Source organism: Acartia tonsa, chromosome 8 (assembly GCF_053477335.1).
Source record: "Acartia tonsa isolate MP-2025a chromosome 8, ASM5347733v1, whole genome shotgun sequence".
NCBI lineage: Eukaryota > Metazoa > Arthropoda > Copepoda > Calanoida > Acartiidae > Acartia > Acartia tonsa.
The window spans coordinates 15808018-15835198 of record NC_137267.1 but is presented as its reverse complement, the minus strand read 5'-3'; the positions used below and the strand labels follow the sequence as shown (position 1 = coordinate 15835198).

The window sequence follows — 27181 nt, the reverse complement described above, 5'->3', positions numbered from 1 at the left end:
AGAAAAAAAAGTACAATTTAGTCGAGCAAGTTTATTTATTCATAACATGAACCAACCAGTTATCATTTCAATTTTTATTTAGATAGGACGATAGTCACCCCAACAAATCAAAGGGGTGTTTTACGAAGGAGATGTTGTGTGTCCCTAAGCCCTGACAGCGTAACACCTCTGGGGGAATTTAGCCTCCCTTCTCATAACCTTGCGCTTCTTCAAAGCCATCTGCTCGGGGGTCAACTTACGTCTGAAATAATAATAAAAAATTAAATCATGCATTTAAGATCTTGAGGATGACGATAACTTAAACTATTCCCCCGCATTTGACAATTTTACCCCTTTTAAAATAAATAATCAGAAACTATGGCTGAAACTTTGGACACTATTTGAATCAACTAAGATAATCCTTATACTAAAGTAACAGGATGTTTGTGTGTCTGTGTGTCTGTACCGAAGGATCTCGCTAACCGCTGAACCGATCGGGTTCTCCTTAACAAGTAGATTCTCATAGGTCCTGGGAAGGTTTATAACTATTTTGGGGGAAGGTACCACCAACCTCCCAAGAGAAATTACAATAAAATCGAAAAAAATTGAAATATTCCTGCCGCATAGTGTCGCTAGCGTATGAATGTCTCTACGTAGCGTAGTAACGCATACAGACATGAATTTAACAGCTGATTGACCATAGACAAATTATTTCTCAAATTAGATATTTAAAATAAAAATAAAAACATTTAAATGCCACTAGTGGCCTCTAGGGGCGTAGCCGCTAGTAGTATTTGAAAGTAATAAGGTACAAAAAAAACTTAATAAGTAAACGTCAGTAATTTTGAAGACTATCTAGGTACCATCATTAAAATGCCTACCTCAAGGCCCTGGTGAGCTTGGGGCGGAGGTCAAGGGGTATGTACTTCTTGCCCTTGTACAGTTTACGCAGGTTCTCCTTCTGCTTCTGGTTCATAACCATGTGCGTCCTACAAACATAACGATTACACAAGAGAAATATTAGTCAGAATCTAGGGATAATGCACATAACGTTACCCCACCTTGAGGCCAGTAATTTTTTTTCTTTAAATCAAGATGAAGGATCAGACCATAGAATTTTAATATGCCCCACCCCCCTAAACACAATTAAACATTTTTTATATGTCAAGTCACTGCAAATTAAGACAATATGATATTTCTTTAATGGACCTCTTGGTCCGCATGGAATTATAACTATCAAAATCAAATCGAAATTAGAATTTTCCCATCAAATTTAGAGACATGGCTCGAATTTTAAACCCAACAGATGAAAGAACATGTGCCATAATCTATATGGCGACCTGTATAAGGTAAATATATTCCAGCATCCCCTCCCTCTCTGATTTTTAAACGCTTCTATGAATCAAATTACAGTAACACTAATATTTAAACACATCACTATTAAAATAACAGATAGCAACGTATAACTTGAAGGTTAACTAACAACTATGAATCATAATGTTTATGCGTGTGTTTTATCAATATTATGAGTCACTTTTTAATTACTTATGTAATTTTATCAGATGTTAAGGGGATAAGTAAACAAAAATTACCATTTTAACATTAAATTCCATGGGTGTATATTTTGCAAATTAGACCCTGCTATAAGGGGGGGGGGGCAAGGGTTAATTAAAAATATGTGGTTGTGGGGGGGGGGGGGGGAGGTGAAAAAAACTGAATTTTTTTGGGCTATTTGTTCTCCTCTCCTTGGGGAAAAAAACTAAAAGAAACTGTGGGAGGGTGAATAATAGGAATAAAATAAAGAGTTCTGAAAATACTTTTCTACTTTTCCCCTTTCCGACTAGAAAAAAAATGAATCTTATGGAATATACATTATACACCCCTGTTACATTCTAAATTAGATCCTTAATCTAACACCAAAGATGTGGGGAAAAAAGGCACAACAATCCCTAAGGATTAAAAATTTGAAAGGGAGGGGGGAGGGGGATAGTTTTTTTTTAATGCAACCATCTCGTAATCAATGATAATAGCACTTAGAATTCGAATTTCCATCTAAAATCTATATCTACTTGTCGAAAATACACATGTATATGATTATGTCGTAGAATTTATAGATGTCCAAAACATCATTAATAAAAAAATAAGTATCTTTATTATGCGGGGGATATCTACTTGCAAGATCCTTTCCCTCCCTCCCTCCCGGGCAAAATTAAAACTGACCTGGCGATGTTCTTTCTGACGACCCTGATTTTGTTCAGCTTGCTAGCAGAACCGCCGGTGACCTAGAAAGGTTTTGGACGACTTTTATAATAAATTGCAGAGGGTTCAAGGGATAGTAACACCTACGATTTATGGTAAAAAACGTTTTAAAAAAACTAAAAAATTCAACCCCTTTTCTAAGTACAAATAAGTTCCCTTATTGAAAGAATTCTAGATGCTGTATCTTTAGCATTTCAAACAGGATGGGTGAAGAATAAGACACAGGAAAATGGCCAAAAACCAACCAGACTGATAACTGACCCATGCCACAGACTATCTAATAAAATCCTTAAGAAAAAAAATCTGTTCAGAATCAAGATCTTTACGGTCAGACAAAAACTTAACTACTCAAAGAAAAAGCAAAACCCAAATACACCAACCTTGGCGACGCGGAGCTGAGCCAACTCCATCTTGAAGTCCTCCAGCTGCTTTGTCAGCTCCTCCTTCGTCTTGGTCCTCAGCTCAGCACATTTTAGCTTACCCACCATTTTACTTCTGAAGATTTTATAAATTTTATTAGTATGAATTATAAATAGATTTGTTTCAAACCGCAAAAAAACTTTGATTTACCCATCCCAAGTAAATAAAAATAAAAAAAATTCAGTTAAAAATTGGACCAGAGATCTTAAGGGACAATAAAATAACAATAATCAAATTGTTAAATCAAATATCGCCTTACTACCTACTTAAAAGTTTAATTAGCGGATTTGCTTACTAATAACCTAAAATCCAGTATATTACAGAATATATCACAGAAAAGCAAAAATATACATTGTAGGGGGAATTATTGTAGACATCTCGCAAGTAAGGTCACAAAATACATTTCTTTTCAAGGATATCTTCAGTAATAACCACTCAATAATCACAGCCAAAACAAGAAAACATTTCCAGAGCTGGATCTTTAAATCTTTTAGTGGTGAGCCATATCGGGGTGAGCCGAATTTCAGCCAATCACAGCGCGGCATTTCATAAAATGCTGTGCTCTCATTGGTGGAAAGTTGGCTCACCCCGATCTGGCTCACCACTAAAAGATTTAAAGATCCAGCTCAGTACAAGAAAATTACTCATTCAACATTTTAATAAAGCTTGCCGTAAAAGTTGTTTACTCAATTTAATAGACTTATTAGGAACGTTGGGATTCAACCCTGCCAAGACATTCCTCTTCAAACTTTTCCACTCATCCTGGGATAGCTTTCTGGTCACAGATTCTTTTCTATTGATCTTTCTAAGCTTGGATTGAGATTCTAGAAAATTATTAACATCTTCAACAGATTTGAAATCAAGAAGAGCTGAAATATCAGAATTTTTCTTTTTATCCTCTTTCTTTATATTATTGTTATTATTTTGAAGATATTTCTTTTCTAGGGAAAAATCAAGATGCTGACTTGAAAATTCTTCAACGATTTTATCCCTCCGTTTAATTTCTTCGTTAACAAAGTTTCTGTCCACTTTTTCCCCAATGTCCTCTAGGATCTTGTCAGCTAATGGAATTGATGTAAAAGGATCGGTCGTGGCCTTTTCATCAGTTGTAAATCCGTCAAAAATCTTAGCGACTAACTCTTTCTTGTAATAACCTGGAGTAAAAAGTTATGTTGATTGCGCGCAAATTAAAAACTCGATGGTTTGCAGTCTTTACACATAACAAGAAATATGAAAATCTTAAATATTTAAAAGGGTGAATATTTTATAATGAAAGTGTGTATATATGTGGGAGGCAAAGCTCCCTAGAAGCTGTTTACAAAGTATAAAGCAGAAATCAAGCTAGAGACTGAAAAAAGGTAAGCAGTTTAGGCCACACTTGGCGTGGAAATATCCTTAAATAACCAATTTCATCTACTTATTACTCAAAACATATGAAGATTATAATTTCTACGTCAACAAAAAATAACTTACTTTTACCAACTGGTATTTGAAGACTAATGCCGTAAATAGTTTGTAAAGCTTTCTCAAGAAACTTCTTAGTGAACAGAGCTATAGCCCACATTCTAGATAGAAAAGCTACTATTAGTGAAAAAAAGGCGTATGTTAATATATATTGTTATTAAAAGGTATAAAAATCAGGAAAACCTAAGAAACCTTAGGGATAATGAGCTTAATTACAACTTAAGATTAAAATTTAGTCCAACAATTTACAAATTCAATCATATGATTACTTTTGAATGGATTCTTTATTCAGTTATTGACGGCTAAGAAGCCCATAAGAGGGACGATTTCTCTCAGAAAGGTGATAGTACACTTCACCATAATACAGGGGTCTATATTCTGCACAAGATTAATTTAGTTTTTCTTCAGGCAAGGAAGGGGATAAAATGGAGAAATATTCAGAACTTTTTTATATTTTTTTTCATATTATGCCCTCTTCCACATATTTTGGTTTTTTTCACCAAAGAGGGGGAAAAACTGAAAAAATGCTTTCCTAATTTTTACACCCCCCCCCCACATATTTTTATTTTTTTTACCCCCCCCCCCCCCCTCAGCAGGGTCAAATTTGCTTAATATACACCCCTGCCAAAATACTAAGAAACCTTTCCAGGACTATGAAGCTACATAGTAAAGGGGAACCATATCGATTTAGCGAGAACCTTCGACACTTAATTTTACAGAGGAAAAACATCAAATGTACACTTTATGGGTAATTCTAGTACAATATTATTAATACTTGTCCAGAGACCGTAAAGAAGGGAAATCTATCTTGCCTTTCTTTGACTCAATCATCCATTAAGGGGATAATTGAGCTTCGAAAAAGGCTTGTAACTATTATACAAAATTGGGTTCCAGGACAAACGTCGGAGTGGACAAATGCAGGCTAGGAGTGTCTAAAATATTAAGTTAATTAAGTACTTCTACACATATAAGTTTAAGTTAAATTAAAAATATTAATATACAAATAAGACCCACAGGGGTTAAGCTATTAAACATTCAAGATGGTTAAAACAGGTTAGATTTAGTGTCCAATCCGATGTTTTTTACTTCAGCGTTTATCCTAGGACCCAAAATTTTACAAGAATGGTGAATGTTCAAAGGTCTTAGTATGCCCTTGCTATAGTGGAAAAGGGCAAGTGGAACAATTGACATTTTATTTATGTTCAGATTTGACACGAAAATTCAATTAAGTGAAAATTCGTAACACTTCAGAACAATATTTTAATGAAAATAAATCAGGGGTGTGCATTCTGCACAAGATTCCCCCCCCCCCCAGAGAGGGAGAAAAATGTTCAGTACTCTATATTCCTAAACCCCCCCCCCCCTCCTTTGGCGGAGGATCTCATGAAAAATATACACCCCTAAAATAAACTTGATGTATGAACCTGCTAGCGACGGACAATCGAAATATGGCCGCATGTACTTCATGGCTCAATCTTAATCTACAGCTTCCATGCACCGCAATCAAATGACAGCAGTGCATAATTCTTTCCAAGGCGTGGAAAGATATTCTTGCCCGCAGACCCGCATATTCAGCCAAAGCAACAGGCGGCAGATGGACTGAGTAACTTAGAACCTAAAACAATATAAAATTATCTAACATCCAATAACCAGTATCTGTACTAAAAGTAGAACGAAGACCGTTAGACCGAATTAAGCTCGAGAAATAGCTAGCCGAAATAATTGCAGTATTTTTATTTAACACGAAGCAGTCTGGGGAGGACAAGGAAATTTCATCACCCCTCTCCCAACGAATATAGTGCAGTAAGGATTTAAACTGTTAAAAGAGGAGGGTATATAGTTGGTATTAAAACTGTTAAAACAGCTGTTCATGAATAATCCAATAAGAATTATTCATTTACTTTCTGTTCTTTATTATATTTGAGATATAGTGTGATCTTAAAACCATGTAGAGGCCTTAAGACTGATAGAAATCTCATTTTAATATTTCAATAGATTATTAGTTTTGCCAACATTTCTTAGCACTTCCATATTATAAGAAGCTACCATGTCAAATTTTGGCTTTTAATTCCTGTTTAAGCCCAGGGAAATATACCTTTATGGAAAAATGTCCCCTTTTATATGGTCTAATAATAAACCAGATTTATCTTGGAATACTAACATTTAAATAGAGTAGGTATATTAAGTGAAAAATGTTAGAACAACTGTTCATGAATAAGCCAATGAGAATTATTCGCTAACTTTGTTCTATATTATATTTGAGATATAGTGTGATCTTAAAACCATGTAGAGGCCTTAAGACTGATAGAAATCTCATTTTAATATTTCAATAGATTATTAGTTTTGCCAACATTTCTTAGCAGTTCCATATTATACCACATTAAAGAAGCTACCATGTCAAATTTTGGCTTTTAATTCCCGTTTAAGCCTAAGGAAATATACCTTTATGGAAAAATGTCCCATTTTATATGGTCTAATAAAAAACCAGATTTTTCTTGGAATACTAACATTTAAATAGAGTAGGTATATTAAGGGAAGAATGTTAGAACAACTGTTCATGAATAAGCCTATAAGAATTATTCACTAACTTTGTGTTCTATATTATATTTGAGATATAGAGTGATCTTAACACCATGTAGAGGCATTAAGACCCATTAAAACCTCATTTTAATATTTTAGTAGAATAATGGTTTGGCCAACATTTCTTAGCAGTTCCATATTATACCACATTAGAGAAGCTATAGTGTCAAATTATGATGTTCAATTCCTGATTTAGTCTTGGGAAACATACCTCTATGGAAAAATGTCCCCTTTTATATAGTCTATAAATAAACCATTTTTTCCTTGGAATACTAACTTTTAAATAGAGTAGGTATATTAAGTGAAGACTGTTATAACAACTGTTCATGAATAATCCAATAAGAATTATTCACTAACTTTGTGTTCTAAATTATATTTGAGATATAGAGTGATCTTAACACCATGTAGAGGCATTAGGACCCATTAAAACCTCATTTTAATATTTTAATAGAATAATGGTTTTGCCAACAATTCTTAGTGGTTCCATATTATACCACATTAAAGAAGCTACCAGGTCAAATTTTGGCGTTCAAATCCTGTTTTAGTCTTGGGAAACATACCTCCATGGAAAAATAAATAGTAAACCAGGTTTTTCTTGGAAAACTAACTTTTAAATAGAGTAGGTTTATAAGGTAAAGACTGTTAGAACAACTGTTCATGAATAATCCAATAAGAATTATTCACTAACTTTATGTTCTATATTATATTTGAGATATAGTGTGATCTTAGAACCATGTAGAGGCCTTAAGACTGATAGAAATCTCATTTTAATATTTCAATAGATTAATGGTTTTGCTAACAATTCTTAGCGGTTCCATATTATACCACATTAGAGAAGCTACCATGTCAAATTTGTCGTTCACATCCTGTTTTAGTCTTGGGAAACATACCTCCATGGAAAAATTAATAATAAACCAGGTTTTTCTTGGAAAACTAACTTTTAAATAGAGTAGGTATATAAGGTGAAGACTGTTAGAACAACTGTTCATGAATAATCCAATAAGAATTATTCACTAACTTTGTGTTCTATATTATATTTGAGATATAGAGTGATCTTAACACCATGTAGAGGCATTAAGACCCATTAAAACCTCATTTTAATATTTTAATAGAATAATGGTTTGGCCAACATTTCTTAGCAGTTCTACTATTAGAGTCTTACATACGAACCTTTATGGAAAATCCGCACAAGACATGTAAGCATATTAAAGTTAATACTGTTAGAACAGCTGTTCATGAATAAGCCATTAAGAATTATTCACTAACTTTGTGTTCTATATTATATTTGAGATATAGAGTGATCTTAACACCATGTAGAGGCATTAAGACCCATTAAAACCTCATTTTAATATTTCAATAGATTAATGGTTTTGCCAACATTTCTTAGCTGTTCCATATTATACCACATTAAAGAAGCTACCATGTCAAATTTTAGCTTTCAATTCCTGTTTAAGCCTTTATGGAAAAATGTCCACTTTTAAATGGTCTAATAATAAACCAGGTTTTTCTTGGAATACTAACTTTTAAATAGAGAAGGTATATCAAGTGAAGACTGTTAGAACAACTGTTCATGAATAAGCCATTGAGAATTATTCACTAACTTTTTGTTCTATATTATATTTGAGATATAGAGTGATCTTAACACCATGTAGAGGCATTAAGACCCATTAAAACCTCATTTTAATATTTCAATAGATTAATGGTTTTGCCAACATTTCTTAGCTGTTCCATATTATACCACATTAAAGAAGCTACCATGTCAAATTTTAGCTTTCAATTCCTGTTTAAGCCTTTATGGAAAAATGTCTCCTTTTAAATGGTCTAATAATGAACCAGGTTTTTCTTGGAATACTAACTTTTAAATAGAGAAGGTATATCAAGTGAAGACTGTTAGAACAGTTCATGAATAAGCCAATGAGAATTATTCACTAACTTTTTGTTCTATATTATATTTGAGATATAGTGTGATCTTAACACCATGTAGAAGCCTTAAGACTGATAGAAATCTCATTTAAATATCAAATAAATCTATGGTAAAACAGAACTTAGAAATCATTATTTAATTAACAGATAAAGCGCCGACACTTAAACAAAAGCTAACAAGAAATAGAATATATTACTTACTTTAGGTAGAAGAGAAACAAAATTATCCATATAGTCACTAGGAAAGTGCAGAAGCGTTTTCTTTACTAAATACAATATTAAGTTGGTAATTAATGAAAAGGACTTAAGAAAACTATGATATTTATGTCCTTTAGCAACGCAGCATTGAAATTTTACAAGAGTGACAATCTGACTAGCAAAGCAATAAATATTTATGGAAGGACTAACAGACAAAATGAATTAGAAATGTTCAGTTGAAATATATTATGCAATAATTTAAAGAAATTACGAAAAATATATAAAAAATAATCAACACTAAGAGGTCTTTTAAATGCATGAACGACAGACTAACTGACCAAGTAATTTAAAATCGTAACGCTCATTAATATAGCGAATCTTCGCCAAAAATTTTGGCAGTCTATTTTCAATAGCTGCCTTTTCCTTTTAGCATTACGGACAGAATAACGGACAGACAAAAATAATAAAATAACCACGCTACTAAAAAAAAAAGTGAAAAAATAGAACTAGTAAATATAAATATTGGTATAGGAAATAAAATAACAAAAAAATATCTCAAACCTTAAAGAATTAGAACAAACATTGTGACGTTTCGGCGAACGTACGTACATAATCAAGCTCTAGTGTAGCTACACCACTTAGCATTGGCGCAGAAAATAATATAAGATGTTGCAGTGAAATTGGTAAGGAAAAAAATAAATTAAATGTAAAATCACATCCCAAATGGAAGGCAGACAAACATAAAAAGAAGCGTTGGATGCTAAAATTAGCCTACCTGACTTGCTAAGCATCTCCAGAGTTTTAAAGCCATGATCATTTCTGAACTTGTTTTTACTAGTGTACAAATGGCGAGCTAATAACTTGTGTTCATTGTCGAACAAGTTCATTCCTAAAATTGAGAACAGTTAGTTTAGAACTATCAATAATAAAAGTTAGTAAAGAATGTGTGTTCACCTCTTAATGATAAACAAAATTAACGTCAAATTGAAATTATTGACGGAGAAATGCAGTGATTGAGCAATGTTTTAGGCCAATGAAAAGAAGAAAGTATTTTCCAGTATGGCTTCGAAAACGATTAATACCCGGTGGATTTGAACCCAGGGAGTAGGGAGGGGACAATGGATCGAATATTCAATTTTTAGGAGTCTCAGACTTTGGGGACTGGCTTAAAGGGAATGTGCAAGAATTTAGCAGTTTCTGACTGAGTTTGGGGACTTGCGCATAGAATGCCGCTACTCGTTATGTATGTTTTGAATATTGCAGACGGGGAGAAGGGATAAGGGAAGTGGGGGTAAGGGAAATAAACACTCGTTGTGTTAGTTTGGAATGTAGCAGACGGGGAGAAGGGAGGTGGGGGCAAGGGAAATAAACAGAATAAAAAGGGGCAGTCATATTCTTGCTAGCAGCTAGCCGGGTCCAATAATCTTTTAATATAAAAATCACACCAAAAAACCTCAATATATTTCATCAAAAACAAGTTGTGATTTCACTTTACATGACGCTATGGAAATCTATTATTCAATTAACAATCCCTTTATAATTTCCTACAAAGGGGGGGGTTTTTAATGCAACCATCTCGTAATCAGTGATTAAATGGCACTTAGAATTCGAATTTTGATCTGAAATTTTGCATGAATAATCCTTGGTAGGTCTATTTTCCCTAAATCGAACAAAAAGTTGGAAAAGTAGCGGCTGGCGGCTGGCAGCTCAGCCGTTTAGCCGTTTTTTGCCTATTTTCAGGGCAAATTCATCATTAATTACGTAGGAATCAACTTTTAAAAACTTATTTTTGGTTTAATTCATGGTAAATGATAGCAATAACCATTTTTTAAATTTCTAGTACCAGCTGCTAAACGGCTAGAACCGGCTGAAAACGGCTGGGCGCTGCCAAGAGTATGAAGGGTAGATATGGGTTTTTATGGCTGCTGAGCTCAAAAATACTACCAAAAATAGTGGCGGCCCATCCATATGGCAGCTGGGTAACAGCTGCAGCTCAGCTGGGAGCGGCCAAGAGTAGAATGAGTAGATAGGGCTTGTGACGTGTCTAGGGGTAGGTTTTTATGGGTGCTAAGCTCAAAAATACTACCAAAAATAGTGGCGGCCTATCCATATGGCAGCTGGGTAACAGCTGCAGCTCAGCTGGGAGCGGCCAAGAGTAGAATGAGTAGATAGGGCTTGTGACGTGTCTAGGGGTAGGTTTTTATGGGTGCTAAGCTCAAAAATACTACCTAAAATAGTTGCGGCCCATTCATATGGCAGCTGGGTAACAGCTGCTGCTCAGCTAGAAGCGGCCAAGAGTAGAATGAGTAGATAGGACTTGTGACGTGTCTAGGGGTAGGTTTTTATTGGTGCTAAGCTCAAAAATACTACCAAAACTAGTGGCGGCCCATCCATATGGCAGCTGGGTAACAGCAGCAGGTCAGCTGGGAGCAGCCAAGAGTAGAATGAGTAGATAGGGCTTGTGATGTGTCTAGAGGTAGATTTTTATGCTACCAAAAAACTTATTTTTGGTTTAATTCATGGTTAATGATAGCAATAATCATTTTTAAAATTTCTAGTACCAGCTGCTAAACAGCTAGAAACGGCTGAAAACGGCTGGGAGCTGTTAAGAGTATGAAGGGTAGATATGGCTTGTGACGTGTCTAGGGGTAGGTTTTTATAGCTGCTGAGCTCAAAAATACTTCCAAAAATAGTGGCGGCTCATCCATATGGCAGCTGGGTAACAGCTGCAGCTCATCTGGGAGCGGACAAGAGTAGAATGAGTACATAGGGCTTGTGACATGTCTAGGGTTAGGTTTTTATGGGTGCTGAGCTCAAAAATGCTACCTTAAATAGTTGCGGCCAATCCATATGGCAGCTGGGTAACAGCGGCAGTTCAGCTGGGAGACCATGAGTAGAATGAGTACATAGGGCTTGTGACGTGTCTAAAGGTAGGTTTTTATGGCTGCTGAGCTCAAAAATACTTCCATAAAAAGAGGCGGCTCATCCATATGGCAGCTGGGTAACAGCTGCAACTCAGCTGGGAGCGGCCAAGAGTAGAATGAGTAGATAGGGCTTTTGACGTGTCTAGGGGTAGGTTTTTATGAATGCTGAGCTCAAAATTACTACCAAAAATAGTGGTGGTCCATCCATATGGTTACTGGGTAACAGGGGTAAATCTGAGCTCAAAAATACTACCAAAAATAGAGGCAGCCCATCCATATTGCAGCTTGGTAACAGCTGCAGCTCAGCTGGGAGCAGCCAAGAGTAAAATGAGTACATAGGGCTTGTGACGTGTGAAGAATATATCAAAAAATATACCTATTATTTCAGTAGAATTAAACTTCTCCTAATTAACATTATAACTTTATTTCATGGGCATATTACTAGTAACACTTTTTTAATTCTGAAAACAGTTAACAACAGCCAAAAGTATATGTTGTAGATATAGCATGTGACATTTCTAGGGGTAGGTTTTTAACTTTTTATGGGGGTGTTGAGCTCTAAAATACTACCAATAATAGTGGGGGCCCATCCATATAACCGCTGGGTAACAGCTACAGCTGAGCAGCAGCCGTTACCCTGATGCCATATGGATGGGCCTTTCTATTTTTGGGGAGTATTAATAAGCTTGGCACCTATAAAAATTTACCCAACACATCACAAGCTACCTGTGTCTTAAACTTTTACTTTTATCTGTTGATAACTGTTCTCAGCCAATTTCAGCTGTTTAACAACTAAATCAATACTGAAATATTCAATATTTGGTTATCCTTTAATAGTCCCAAAAAGTGCTAACAGCTGAGTCTTAAACAACGGTTTACTGCAAAGCTGCAGCTGTTACCCAGCAACCATATGGATGGGCCACCACTATTTTTGGTAGTTTTTTTGAGCTTAGCACCCATTAAAACCTACTCCTAGACACGTCACAAGCCCTATCTACTCATTCTACTCTTGGCCGCTCCCAGCTGAGCTGCAGCTGTTACCCAGCTGCCATATGGATGGGCCGCCGCTATTTTTGGTAGTATTTTTGAGCTCAGCACCCTTATAAACCTACCCCTAGACACGTCACAAGCCCTATCTACTCATTCTACTCTTGGCCGCTCCCAGCTAAGCTGCAGCTGTTACCCAGCTGCCATATGGATGGGCCGCCACTATTTTTGGTAGTATTTTTGAGCTCAGCAGCCATAAAAACCTACCCCTAGATACGTCACAACCCATATCTACCCTTCATACTCTTGGCAGCTCCCAGCCGTTTTCAGCCGGTTCCAGCCGTTTAGCAGCTGGTACTAGAAATTAAAAAAATGGCTATTGCTATCATTTACCATGAATTAAACCCAAAATATGTTTTTAAAAGTTGATTCCTACATAATTAATGATGAATTTGCCCTGAAAATAGGCAAAAAACGGCTAAACGGCTGAGCTGCCAGCCGCCAGCCGTTACTTTTCCAACTTTTTGTTCGATTTAGGGAAAATAGACCTACCAAGGATTACTCATGCAAAATTTCAGATCGAAATTCGAATTCTAAGTGCCATTTAATCACTGATTACGAGATGGTTGCATTAAAACCCCCCCCCCTTTATTGGATTAAACTGGATTTCATGCCCTTTCTTTGATAACTCTTATATTGAATTAATTGCCCATTGTCCCCTCCCTTACTCCCTGATTAGAACCTGTTCTCAGCCGCATTGAAAAATCATGTGTCATATTATATCTAGTTTGGTAAGAATATAAAAGTAGACTATACAGTACATTTTTAAATTAACTGTATGATAGGATACGAAAAATAACTTTACCTCTCTCTACTTTAACCAGAGCTTCTTTAAGATTATTTCCAAGTTTAATAATCCTTCCCATCTGCATTGGATTCATTTGGGTCTTAACAACATTAATACTCGGCACAGCCGCAGGATCTTGAGAAAGCTCTATCAAAGCCGGATCTATTTCGCGCAAATCTTCCGGAAAATACAGGTGTCCAGACATTTTATACAATCTGAAATTTTTCATAACATATAGGGGTTTGCAATGGTCTCTTGTCAGATTGAATTATGATAGTGTAGATAACAAAATATAAATATCACAGTCTAAAAAAAATTCTTTGTAGGTGGTGGGTCGCGCCAAATCCTGAAAAAAAAATGAGTATAGAGTTTACTATAGCCAGTAATCTTAAAAAAAGATAATACCTATAATTCCCAATTATATACAAAATTGTCACTTATTGAAGTTATTATCAAAATAGACATCAAATTAGACAATGTTAAAACCAACCAATTAATATTTTATTTTCAAGCCAATGAATGAGATAACGTCTTTATATAACTTTAATGCCTACAAAATCTACAATTCTAATACCCTTAATTTATACATCTAAAATTCATACAAAATTAAAAATGATCAATTTATAAAAATTCACGTTATTTTTTCCAGAAACATTACAACAGGACGATCGTAAAGTTATGGTTAAACATTGGTTTATATCCATTCAAGAAATGTTCAAAGGTCTTAGTATGCCCTTGCTATAGTAGAACAGGGCAAGTGGAACAATTGACATTTTATTTATGTTCCGATTTGACACGAAAATTCAATTAGGTAAAAATCCGTAACACTTCAGAACAATATTAACTCAGGGATGTAAGGGTAGGTCAATGTTGCCTTTAGTGTCGGCTAATCAGGCGTACAGAAAGGGGTGTATCCACCCAGCTGGCAATTTAAGTGGAAGGGATGCACCCCCGACCCCCTTAGGTGTCCTGCCCCCCTAAACAAAGGTAATAAATACCCCCTAAACAAAGGTAATACCCCCTAAACAAAGGTAATAAAACCCCCCTAAAACAGAATAGGATGTGAAAAAAGTGGCCTACCATTTAATCATCAAATCCTTTGAAAAAATCAGTTCTGTTTTGACGGTTGCTTGACTGCAGTTGGTGTTCTCTTTCTTTGGCTACAACACTCTTGATAGGTCTCGAGTGTTTGGATTTCTATAATAAACATAAAATTATGGCTCCACGCCACAAGTAAACTAGGCATATTTCTGGTAAAAATAACCGAAATATAAGTTAAAAATTACCGAAATAATCACTATGTTTGAAAGCAAAAGTACAATTCTAAATGCCTAGAATAGCGAGAAGACTAATCCTAACAACCATATACATAGGGTGCATTATTTGCCAAATGTACCACTTTTCTGCACTACCTCTCCGATTTTGTTAATACTCTATATTTTGGTCCGTTGGGTCATTCAAGGATGCTGGATGGCCAAAAAAAAGTTTCAGAGTCCCTGGATGTCTAGATATCTAGCTATCTATGAAGGTAGGTAACAAAAATGTAAAAAAACACCCATTTTTTCACAATTTTAAAAATTTATTTTTTCATCAATCTTACATCCAATCTATACGTTTTAGGGCCATAGACTATTTCTTCATTTTTGTAGAACTTTTCAAGACACATCATTTGTTATTTATGCAAAAACCGCAAAAACCGAACCGTTTTGCCGTTATTCACCGCCAAAGGAGGAATTTTTTACGTTTTTGCCGTTCCCGAGGTTCTAATGGGCATTTGTGGTAAGAAGACGTTGATTTATCAAGATAACTGTGAAATACTTTTATTTAGGCATTTTAATTTACTAAATTTCATGTAAAGTAAATTTTTTTTGTATATCCAACTGATTTTTGTCAAAAGGAATTTCAAATGCACATGATTTATGTTTCTTTTATCACTTTCTTTTTATAGCAATTATTTATGTTATATTCACTTCATTTTCTTGTTTTAACAATTGAAATCCATCTCGACGAAAAACGGTTAGATGCACAAAAAATTTTACTTAATATGAAATTTAGTAAATTGAATTACCTAAATAAAAGTACTTAAAAGGGATCTTGATAAATCAACGTCTTCTTACCACAAATGCCCATTAGAACCTCGGGAACGGCAAAAACGTAAAAAAATTCCTCCTTTGGCGGTGAATAACGGCAAAACGGTTCGGTTTTTGCGGTTTTTGCATAAATAACAAATGATGTGTCTTGAAAAGTTCTACAAAAATGAAGAAATAGTCTATGGCCCTAAAACGACTCCTTTCCCCCAAAAATGGGCAAAAACCATCATTTTTCAAAAACATGCACAGGGTGTCCCAAAAGTGTAAAAATATGTAAAATAGGCAAATATTATTGTTATTAGTCAAAATCTGTATTTATATGACAGTTTTAAGTAACTTAAAAATAAAAAAAAAATTTAAAAAAAACAAAAATTTTTTTTCTCTTTATTTGAAAATACAGGGTGTCCAAAAAATATGAAATTATTGATCTGGTCAGAAAACACTATGGCCAAACATACTAAGACACATATTAGAGTAATTTGAAAAAAATAGCCAATTTGGACCAAGTTTTAGCTCTACAGACGCAAAAATCACATTTACAGGGTGTCCCAAAGTGAAATTTGACAACCTTAAAGTCCCGGGTCCTCCGAACCGTTATATACCACATATGCCTACAGATAAAACACAAGGATTTAAGCCAAAAAAAAATGATTTTTTTCGGACAGGTATTTTGGGTATTACGCTAGATATCCAAAATACACTTTTTGTTGGACACCCTGTAAAATTAGAGTTTTGGCCAAAATAGCATTATGAGCGCTTTTTACATGAATAAACGATCATTTTGGTGTATAAAATGTATAGATTGGATGTAAGATTGATGAAAAAATTAATTTTTAAAATTGTGAAAAAATGGGTGTTTTTTACATTTTTGTTACCTACCTTCATAGATAGCTAGATATCTAGACATCCAGGGACTCTGAAACTTTTTTTTGGCCATCCAGCATCCTTGAATGACCCAACGGACCAAAATATAGAGTATTAACAAAATCGGAGAGGTAGTGCAGAAAAGTGGTACATTTGGCAAATAATGCACCATAGACATAATCTAATTTTAACAATGCTTAGCTTTAAATTACTTACATGAATTGTGGGGGGCTTAACTTTTTTATACTCCATATCCTCAAAATATCCAATGTCCCAGAACTTTATTCTACTATCGTGGCTCATGCTGGCTATAAGGTTGCCCCGGCCTCCGCTGACCTCTATCTTTTCCACAGGCATCTCGCAGGGATGATGGCCAACCTAACCAAAAATTAACAAGATAAATTTATATAAAACTGTCTCTTCATGTAATACTAAATGAATAATATGATCTAACTCTTCAAAGAACCCATTTCTTTTTTGCTGAAAAATAGAACATTCAGACATCTTTAAAATTGCAGATTATTTTTAGATAGCTAAGATCTAGATCAAAGTATGAACACAAGAAAAGCATAGAAAGATTCTCTTATAAATGGATACCATACTCTTAAAATATCTTTAATGTAAAAAATAAAAATTAATTTGATTAGAGTATACACAATACTTGTCAGCGAAATAGGGAAAAAAACTTACTTTTTTGTTAAGATATTATTTAAATGGAAAATAATAGACCAAGATAAAGAAATGTGCTCTTACCGTCCCAATAAATCTGTGGGGGAACAAATTGACCGCTCGTAACACACCATCTTCGCATCCTTTAAAATATTACAATAATAAAACTAAGGTTTACATTGAATGGATGTTTAATGAAGAGGGAAGAAATATTAAATTACAAGACTCTATTGAATTTTGAAATAATCAGGGGTGTATATTCTGCATGGGATCCCCGGCTCAGGGGGGGGGGGGGGGAATAAAAAATAAGTGGTTGGAGGGAAAAAAAATGTAAAAATTAAGAAAACTGAAAACATTTTTTCCATTTCGCCCCCCCTCCTTGGTTAAAAAAACTAAAAAATGTGTGGTAGGAGGGATAAAATAAATAAAATATAGAATTCTTTAAATATTTTTCTATTTCCTACTTTTTAAGAAAAATCTAGGGGGAAAAAAATAAAAAAATTTGTAGCAGGGGAAAAAAATAAATCTTGTGCAGAATATACACCCCTGAATCTAATACAGGTTTTCAAAAGAACTTCAGACTAATAAGATATCTACCTAAATTGATTACTAATACAAAATAAAATGTGGAGGGTAGAGGTAAGACTGGTAATAAACAAAGACAATAAATCTTGATAAAAGTAACATTATATCTGTGTTCGTCTGTCTATCCCTCCTAGAGTAGCCGGTAGAATTTAAAATTGTAATACCTGTAATAACAATGGTTTCAGTAACAGCAACCATAGAGTTGATGGCACCTGGATGTCCACGATATTCATCACTAAATAAACAAACATATTTTGACATTTAAAACAAATTCAATTTAAGGATTGATCCAATCAATAACTAAATTAATTTTCAAATATTTACGCTTTAATTCTTTGAAAAACACCCGGATTTTTTAAAGCACTAGTTTTAAAGCCATTATAAATATTTGGGGGCCACCTAATTAAGCAGAAACCGCCTATCGCAGTTTAATAACTTTCTGCAATTATCCTATTATACTTCCCTAGCCTCTAAAAATAAACAGGGGTGTATATTCTGCATGGAATCCCCTGCTCAGGGGAGGGGGGGGGGGGTATAAAAAATAAGTGGTTGGAGGGAAAAAAATGTAAAAATTAAGAAAACTGAAAAAAAATTCCATTTCGCCCCCCTCCTTGGGAAAAAAAAACTAAAAAAATGTGTGGTAGGAGGGATAAAATAAATAAAATATAGAGTTCTTTAAATATTTTTCTATTTTCCTCCCTACTTGGTAAGAAAAATCAAGGGGGTGAAAAAAATTTTAAAAAATTGTAGCAGGAAAAAAAAAAAATCTTGTGCAGAATATACACCCCTGAAAATAAACAAAGGTTATAAATACCTATGTATACCATATTCGCCTCTACCAAACAGGTAAATCCAACCATCAGCACTCGCCACAGCAAGCTTCTGGTCCTCTTTCACGCCAACCAGCGCGTTTAATTCACTCTTAAACACTTCACTTTGGATCTCTGCTTTGTTCATTCGCAGGTCCCACGACTGAAAACATTAAAAACACGTTCTCTCATTGTTGGCTTTTAAGCTGGAAACTCTTATTAAATCAATATTTCAGTGAACCTGAATTTTTCCACCAAAGGGGGGGGGGGGGTTTTAATGCAACCATCTCGTAATCAGTGAGCAAATGGCACTTAGAATTCGAATTTCGATCTGAACTTTTGCATGAGTAATCCTTGGTAGGTCTATTTTCCCTAAATCGAACAAAAAGTTGGAAAAGTAACGGCTAGCGGCTCAGCCGTTTTTAGCCTATTTTCAGGGTAAATCCATCATCAATTACGTAGGAATCAACTTTTTAAAACATATTTTTGGTTTAATTCATGTTAAATGATAGCAATAACCATTTTTAAAACTTCTAGCACCAACAGCTACCGTGTAGAACCGTTTGATAGCGTTTTGGAGTAGAAAAGAGTATTATGTTGAGAGAGGTTTCGTGACTAATTTGCAATATAGATATCAAAAAAATGACTAAACAGCTGAGCCGCCAGCCGTTAGCCGTTACTTTTCCAACTTTTTGTTCGATTTAGGGAAAATAGACCTTCCAAGGATTACTCATGCAAAATTTCAGATCGAAATTCGAATTCTAAGTGCCATTTGCTCACTGATTACGAGATGGTTGCATTAAACCCCCCCCCCCCTTATTATCCCTTAATAACCACCTCAATAGTAGAAAAGATCAAAATAAAATCATAATTAACTTCTGTTAAAAATAAACTTGAGTCTTCAAAATTAAAATCAATGCTTACAAGAATAAACCTTAGAAAATGATTTAAGAACTTGCGTTAAAAAGAATAGCAAATAAATCTTAAAGGGGTAGTTTCATGAAATGCATTTGAACCTAATTTAGTGAACCGCATACTTTTGGCTAGTTATTGGGTTAAACTATATTTATATGGCATATATTTGAAAGAATTTCAATTTTCTACCACGTAGTTTTTAAAATATCAAGACTTGAAAATAGTCTTTTTGTGGTATATGCAATTTAAAAAGACGATTTTCAAGTCTTGATATTTTAAAAACTACGTGGTAGAAAATTGAAATTCTTTCAAATATATGCCATATAAATGTAGTTTAACCAATTAACCAGTAAAAAATATGCGGTTCACTAAATTAAGTTCAAATGCATTTATGAAACAATCCCTTTGCGTATCCGCAGTAATTTAAATTAAATATAACTAACTCACCTGAATTGTTCCTTCTCCAGAAGAGGCAATAATTCTATTATTATCATCTTGCAGATAAAAGTTGCTCACATACTCGTCAAACCTCTTAGATTTGAAAACGGGCCACTTTTCTGTTCTAAAATGCAAGTAATATATGTTAACATAATAACCAAAGTTTAGTTTTGTGCTTATAATGCCCTGGGCGTTAATATGTTTAATTTACAGTCCAATGTCTAGGTCCTCCCTATAATTTTGTTGAATAAAAAGAATAAATTAAAGGGGTAGTTGCACGAAGTGCATTTTATTAAACTTAAAGAGGACTATCTACGAACAAGAGCAAGTGATTCTAAGAATCTTCCAGCATTGACCCATAGTATTTTTTTTAGTGAATATACTAGGTTTTTTATGTTTAATATTTGCTTGTTAGACTAAAAAGTTAGGTTTCATCATGGTTTTATATGAAAAAAACTTTGAAGTGTTAAGCATTGTTTGGTGCAATACCATCGAATGTTTTGATGAGTTAAAACTGTTGTTTAAAAGCTTTGGACACATAAGTATATTATTGTGATTAAAAATGTATACTTAGAAAAGGGTTGGTAACTTGTTAACAGTTTAATGTACTTTTGTAATTTACAACATTTGATGCTTTTCTGCAGTTTAATTTTATTTTGTCCTTTGAACTCAACAAAGCATTTGATGATATTGCTTTTAAAATTGATTTACATTTCAAAGTTTTTTTTTCGTATAAAACCATGGTGAAACCTAACTTTTTAGTCGATAAAGCAAATATTAAATATAAACCTAGTATATTTACTAAAAAAAATACTATGGGTCAATGCTGGAAGATCCTTCGAATCACTTGCTCTGGTTCGTAGATAGTCCTCTTTAGTGAACTACATATTTTTTTCGGTTCATTAGTTTACACTACATCTATAGGACATACTTGAAAGAATTAAAATTTTCTACCAGGTAGTTTTAAAAATATTAGGCCTTAAAATATTTTTTTTTTAATATTTGCAACCTAAAACGACTAAAGTTTTACAAAAAGTAGCACGAGGACTATTTTGGTTTTTCCTAATTTGTTGCTTTTTGTTGCAATACAAAATAGTATATGCTGGATGGTAATTTTGTAATTTATTCTTGCAATCAAACTCATTAAATGTACTTCATGCAACTATCTCTTTTATAAATGTCTATTCAAATATGTATTTCAGCCGAAAGTCAACCATAAGTTTTCTGTAAATAAATACCTGTAATCCCAAATTTTAACCATCCCGTCTTCATCCCCAGTGGCAACTCCCTGCTCCATGGCACAAATACTATACAGGGAGGAGGGATGCTTCCAATTCAGGTTTTCTGTAACTTTTCCAGTTTCAACGTTTAACACCTAAATCATTTATAATAATGAATACACATTTCTTGCACAAGTAAATTATCAGAGTGAGGGGATATTGATTAGGAACAATCATTGTTGGAAGAATAGTGACTAAATCATGATTGATTGGTTTAAACTATCAGTTATTACTTTTGAACCTTAATTAAACTACGGAAGTAATTTTCTTGAGTGATATTAATCGAATTTTAATGTAGTTTGCCATTTAAGCCGCAGAAAGGACAACTAAGTCATATTTCAATTGAGAAAATTAAGTTTCAAAATAGACTTCGGAATTATAATTTATAGAATATCTTTCTTTGTACAGGACAGAGAATAAAGAGGGGGGGAGGGGGGTTAAAGCAACCATCTCGTAATCAATGTATATATGACATTCGAATTTCGATCTGAAATTTTTCATGAGTAATCCTTGGTAGGTCTATTTTTCCTAGATCGAACAAAAAGTTAGGAAAGTAACGGCTGGCATCTCAGCAGTTTAGCCGTTTTTTTCCTTATTGTCAGGGCAAATTCATCATTAATTACATAGGAATCAACTTTTTAAAACATAATTTTGGTTTAATTCATGTTAAATGATAGCAATAACCATTTTTAAAATTTCTAGTACCAACAGCTATCGGCTAGAACCGTTTGATAAGGTTTTGAGCGTCAAAAAGTATTATGTAAAGATAGGATTCGTGACTAATTTGCTTAAATTTAAGATAGCCCAAAAAACTTTAGCAACTTTTTGTTCGATTTAGGGAAAATATACATACCAAGGATTATTCATGCAAAATTTCAGATCGAAATTCGAATTCTAAGTGCATTTAATCATTGATTAAGAGATGGTGGCATTAACCCCCCTCCCCCTTTCTATTCAGTTGTTCTAGTGTTCTATTCTTCATATTCTATGAGCATTTATACAGCTATTAAAATGACGCTTTAAAGAGATACCATACTCAAATTATATTAGTTATTTATTACATTGTATTACAGTTTTCCGCGGATATTAATATAAAATTACTATCAATAATAGAATTAAAGATTAATAACAGTTTTTCAAGACTCGGGCAAACAAAATTGGTATTGAAGAATTTGTATAATAATCGTGGAAAATGTCTTAAATACAATGCTAAACATAGTTGTTCAGTTCAGCATAGCTGAAAACCGGTTCTAATCAAGTGGATATTAATCGGTTTCGAAGCCATGCTGGAAATAACTTCATAACTGCACTAAAAAAATTACCTTTACTGATTTATCCTTGCCACCAGAAATAATTTTTGTACCATCCAAGGAATAGTCCATACATCTGATTGCTTTGGAGTGTAACTTAATCTTTCGCTCAATTTTATTCTCCTGCAACAAGAAAATCCTAAATACAGTCAGGATCCTCAATCAGTTTATTAATTGCACCAATAGGAAACAGCGTACTTTAAAGGGATAAAGCTGGGTTTTAGTAAGTTGTATTATTTAGATTTCACTTAGTCTATCCATCCAAAAGCTCGTAACGCTAAGGAGGGGTGCTGATGTTATTTCAGATAATTGGGATCATGCTACATAGAAATTAATTGATATGTAGTAGTTACGTCATAGTTTCTTTTTCCGGTGTAACTCGCTTTAAAAAAAACTGTAAATACCTCATTTGAAAATCTAAAGAAAGAAATTTCTCCGTCGATATTTGCCACACACAGGAGGTCCTCTGTTGGATGGAAGGACATGTCTGTAGGCTCACTTTTCAACCTAAATTTGTTTTTTTTCATGAAAAGGTAAAGGTATCTTAAAATAAATAAGACAATTGGTGATAAATTATTACTAAAATAATACATCATCAACTACTTAGAATCATTAGATTGGAATTATTAGTTAGCAAGAGTTTGAACCAACCAATGAAGCTTTAATAGAAGTGCCAAGTTTTAAGCAATAGAAAAAAAATACATTACATGCCGCAATAATTTACAGGAAAAAAAAATTTTTACTTCTAAAAATCTTACTTAATATCGGGCGGGCATGGTCGGTTTCTCTTCTCTCTTGCCTCTCTAAAGGCTCTTAAAAATTCTTCATCTTTATCAGTTTCTTCTTCGCCTTTCTCTTCGGTATCAACTTTCTTTTCATCCTCATTATCATCGCTGTCAGAATCTGAATCGTCCCATGAATCATCATCACTGTCGGAATCAGCTTCCTTCTTTCTCTTGCCAAGTTGAACTTTGATGGATTTTTCGATATTATCATCTACACCATTTGAATCTTCGTTGGCGCCAATTTCCTTGGGCTCGTCATCACTGTCGGAATCTTCATTACTGTCATCAACTTCGCTGTCATCTCCTGATTCTTCTCCAAAGAAAGGATTCTCAATGGGAGCCCTGGAGGTATTATTTTCATCATCTTCGTCCGAACTTTCTTCGCCAGATTCATTTTCCGAATTATTTTCGCCTTCATTGTCAGAGTTTGATTCTGGGTCTGTAGAAAGTTCTCCCAAGTCTTCAACAATATCTTCACCACTAGTCTCATCCTTAAATAAGAAAATATTCATTTGTATCAATCTATATACTACAGAAATTGTCGTACTGTGAAATGGCTCCTGTTCTATTACCAAGTCTAATAGATAAAAATAACTAGACCACTTTTTAATCGCTTATAAATTACATTAAATCAAAATCATTGTGAAAGCATATCTATATTCAACCACACGACGGTTTACAAAGTGGGGGCCGACATTATGACAACTCCCACTAGATTCAAAACATAGCTATTGGAATAAATCTGCTGTAATGTAATAATACTTACAAAATTGTGTTTTCTTACGATTCTATCTTGGAAATATTTTTTTGCACGTTACTAATAAGAGTTAGCTTGCTATTGCTGCGCTTCTTTGGACAACAATCTAATTGTAGATAAACTTTCTTTGAAATCGGTTCAGTGGTTACTGAGATCTTAAGCTTCAAACGGACAGACGGACAGACAGACAGACAGACATCGTTTTACTTTGTATTATAGATGAGTATTTCGATGTTTTAACGCAAAATAATTGACGCTTTAAATTGATACCATACTCAATTTTATAGGCTTAATTTACAACTGAGACAATCATTATAAAAGATTCCATTTTTATATTCAACTCAAAGTTTAGTTAGCTGTTCCAGTTAGGAATTTACATAATAAAACATTAATTCAGTGACAGAAACATGAAACGTATGTCTATGGAGATATTATCAACTTACATCTTCTATTAGATGAGACTTTTTAGCGGAAGGAGCTTTGGCTTTCATTTTATATGTCTGAAATATTAAATGGGTTGGATCCTTTCATTTTTAACAGAATAATAAGGACATTACATAGATGTTTTCATAAATACAGATCAACCGATCCAACAAGATAAAATCAGTTGAATAAGGTTGCTTTGCTGTTCTTGTAGTTGTCTGTTGTTTAAGAAGCCTTCTTGTAACCTCTGGAGGCTCTGCGACCACGAGCACGCTCGAACTTGCGACCCTTGGACCTGACGAGAGGCCTAGTCTTAGAGCCGGGAACACCGGGAGCGCCAAAGTACTTGTACTTCTTGGCGGCCTTACGGGGTCCTAAGTAAAATTAAATTTATAAAATATAAATAGCAAAGGTAAAAAAAATATTTCATTAAAACTTACTTTGAATATCTGATTAGAAAATAATATTGATAGTTTCAGTTATATTAGTTTAGTTAGGAATGTTCTTAAACTTTACCTTCCAAAAGCATGCAGTTATTTCCAAGAGGATCTCTGACAGCCAACTGATCCAGGGTGATGCATTCACCACCGGCAGCCAAGATTCTAAACAAAATCGGATTGATAATTCTTTAAACCTACATCAAGAGTAAGCAAAAAATGCGTTTATTTTTAAAATTCAAATTGCGCGGCTTGTGTTAACGGTAGAAAAAATGTAGGCATACCGTTAGAACCGCTTTAGTCTTTTTTTTTAGAAATATAGAAAAGATTTATGTGCTACGCATTGGTAGGGAGCTACGCGTTAAGTTCGAACTGCCGTAAAACTTGACTTCAAGTATATTACTAAATATTAGAGAATAGGATGTGCAAAAAGAGCTTCGTACATTTTTAAATTTATAATTGGGCAGCTTGTGTTAATAGTATAAAAATGTTACGCAAACTGTTAGAACCGCTATGAACTATATTTAAGGAAATATAAGAACGGTTCCTATGCTACAAATAATCTAGGAGCTAGGTGGTAAAATGTCCTAAATTTTACTCACAAGTAAAGTTTTAAGTCAGTTGGGACATTTTAACACGTAGCTCCCTAACTATACGTAGCAGAGGAATCGTTCTTATATTTCCAAAAATAGACTTCACAGCGGTTCTAACGGCATGCGTAACATTTTACTATTAATAACAAAAGCCACGCAATTTGAATTTTAATAATATACACATTTTTTTGCTCACCCTTTATAATATATATAATATTTATATATTATACAGGAGGAATTTTTCTGACAGCATGTAATACATTACAGCATTTATGTAGTTCTTTAGAAACTTCATATAAAGAAGTTTAATTTGTTTACGTATACCTAATTCATACAAGGAAAGGAAAAGTTGAGTCATCACCCCATACCTTTACTATTTAATAAAAACTATCCACCATGGAACTTACTATGAAAATAGATTAAAACTTTGACTGAACTAGAGTTTAAATATGTAACTGAAACATACCTCTCCTTAGCCTTCTGGGTAAAAGCGAGAGCGGCAACAGTCATCTTGGGGACTTCATAAATCCTGGTATCATTGGTGACAGTAGAGACGCAAACAGCAATCCTATTTGGCTCAATAGTATGCTTTCTTGTAAGATTCTTAACAAGCCTAAAAAAATATGTTAGTAGCAATATTAAAACTAGTTGCCGATGATGCAAAGAATAGAGTATAGTTTTCATCTATAACCATTAAACGACTTTAAAGATAAGTACACCATTAGTAATTAACATTATTAGGGATGAACAGCTTCAGGCAAGTTAGTTACTATTTTACAATAAAGGAAAATAGCATAAAAATAATTGTAAACAAAGTGATATGTGCAGGGCCCCTAACCCAGACATAAATAAGATAACACAGCCACAAGCAAACTTAGAAAAAAAATACCTGGAGAGGGAAAGAGGAGGCCTGTTTGATCTGGAAAGATAGAGCCTTTGTACAACCCTACCGTTGAACTTAGACTGTGTACGACGAGCCAAGAACCTGAAAGAAAATTGTTTAAATCGTTATATAACATTAAACTTATTTTAGATATAAATACATCTTGTAAAAATTCAGGTTCAACAAATTTCAATCAAATATTTAGATTTACATTCAATAGATATAATTATCATATTTTTGGTCAAATAATAAAAATGACCTGTAGAGCTTAACCAACAGCTCAAGATAGACATTCTTGGACTTAGGTGCCTTCCTCCTCACCTTTCTGTCCTTATTATGACGGATATCAACTCCCATCTCTTCTGAAAGATAACACTATAGGTCATTAAATCGAATTAATCCATGTCGCGCGCATAGAGCTAAATATAATTGCAAATATTCTTTAAGGTTTTGGGCATATTAAAAAACGTACCAGAGGTAAAATTTATGCCTCCAAATCATGTGAGAGAAACAACTGATCTATTTTATTACATAAGGTACTAATGAGGTATATCTTATGAAAAAGAAATATGGTCCCCACGCGACAGAAATTACAAATTGTATTTTGACACTTTAAGGTAGCATTACAAAACATAAAAAAAAGAGATTATCACAAAAAACGAAATAACATAAGTAAAATTAACTTATATATTTTATTTCTAGTGATCTAATAGTTAAATTTCAAGATAACATCACGCTAACAAAATAAAACTCGCCTCGGCC

The 27181-nt window shown here is 33.9% G+C and overlaps 4 protein-coding genes across 8 annotated transcripts; all 4 read right to left on the bottom strand.

The window, feature by feature from the left end:
- Nucleotides 1-16: 16 nt before the first annotated feature.
- Nucleotides 17-2771, bottom strand: RpL35 (Ribosomal protein L35). Its single transcript, XM_080169227.1, has 4 exons — nucleotides 2619-2771; nucleotides 2200-2261; nucleotides 861-968; nucleotides 17-241 (listed from the first exon to the last, which is right to left on the bottom strand). The coding sequence occupies exons 1-4, from the start codon at nucleotides 2724-2726 to the stop codon at nucleotides 145-147; spliced, it is 375 nt and encodes a 124-aa protein (XP_080025353.1). The 5' UTR covers nucleotides 2727-2771; the 3' UTR covers nucleotides 17-144.
- LOC145326110 (uncharacterized) lies at nucleotides 2732-13810 on the bottom strand. Of its 5 annotated transcripts, none has more exons than XM_080169221.1 (7): nucleotides 13600-13810; nucleotides 9599-9712; nucleotides 8827-8891; nucleotides 5547-5737; nucleotides 4132-4223; nucleotides 3261-3812; nucleotides 2732-3145 (listed from the first exon to the last, which is right to left on the bottom strand). In XM_080169221.1, exons 1-6 carry the CDS (start codon nucleotides 13808-13810, stop codon nucleotides 3307-3309), a joined length of 1179 nt encoding a protein of 392 aa, XP_080025347.1. In that variant the 3' UTR covers nucleotides 2732-3145; nucleotides 3261-3306. The 5 variants fall into 5 exon arrangements, with proteins under 5 accessions (XP_080025347.1, XP_080025346.1, XP_080025350.1 ...); XM_080169220.1 differs by having other exon boundaries at nucleotides 2732-3137; XM_080169224.1 differs by having other exon boundaries at nucleotides 2732-3131; nucleotides 3292-3812.
- LOC145326109 (WD repeat-containing protein 55-like) lies at nucleotides 13796-24652 on the bottom strand. The gene is made up of 12 exons (XM_080169219.1): nucleotides 24527-24652; nucleotides 23300-23817; nucleotides 22946-23048; nucleotides 22554-22664; nucleotides 21190-21326; nucleotides 19961-20075; nucleotides 18604-18761; nucleotides 17954-18024; nucleotides 17289-17347; nucleotides 16752-16913; nucleotides 14662-14778; nucleotides 13796-13927 (listed from the first exon to the last, which is right to left on the bottom strand). The coding sequence occupies exons 1-11, from the start codon at nucleotides 24572-24574 to the stop codon at nucleotides 14665-14667; spliced, it is 1596 nt and encodes a 531-aa protein (XP_080025345.1). The 5' UTR covers nucleotides 24575-24652; the 3' UTR covers nucleotides 13796-13927; nucleotides 14662-14664.
- Nucleotides 24583-27157, bottom strand: RpL18 (ribosomal protein L18). The gene is made up of 5 exons (XM_080169226.1): nucleotides 26679-27157; nucleotides 26426-26521; nucleotides 26003-26149; nucleotides 25023-25108; nucleotides 24583-24880 (listed from the first exon to the last, which is right to left on the bottom strand). Exons 1-5 carry the CDS (start codon nucleotides 26774-26776, stop codon nucleotides 24732-24734), a joined length of 576 nt encoding a protein of 191 aa, XP_080025352.1. The 5' UTR covers nucleotides 26777-27157; the 3' UTR covers nucleotides 24583-24731.
- Nucleotides 27158-27181: the final 24 nt, after the last annotated feature.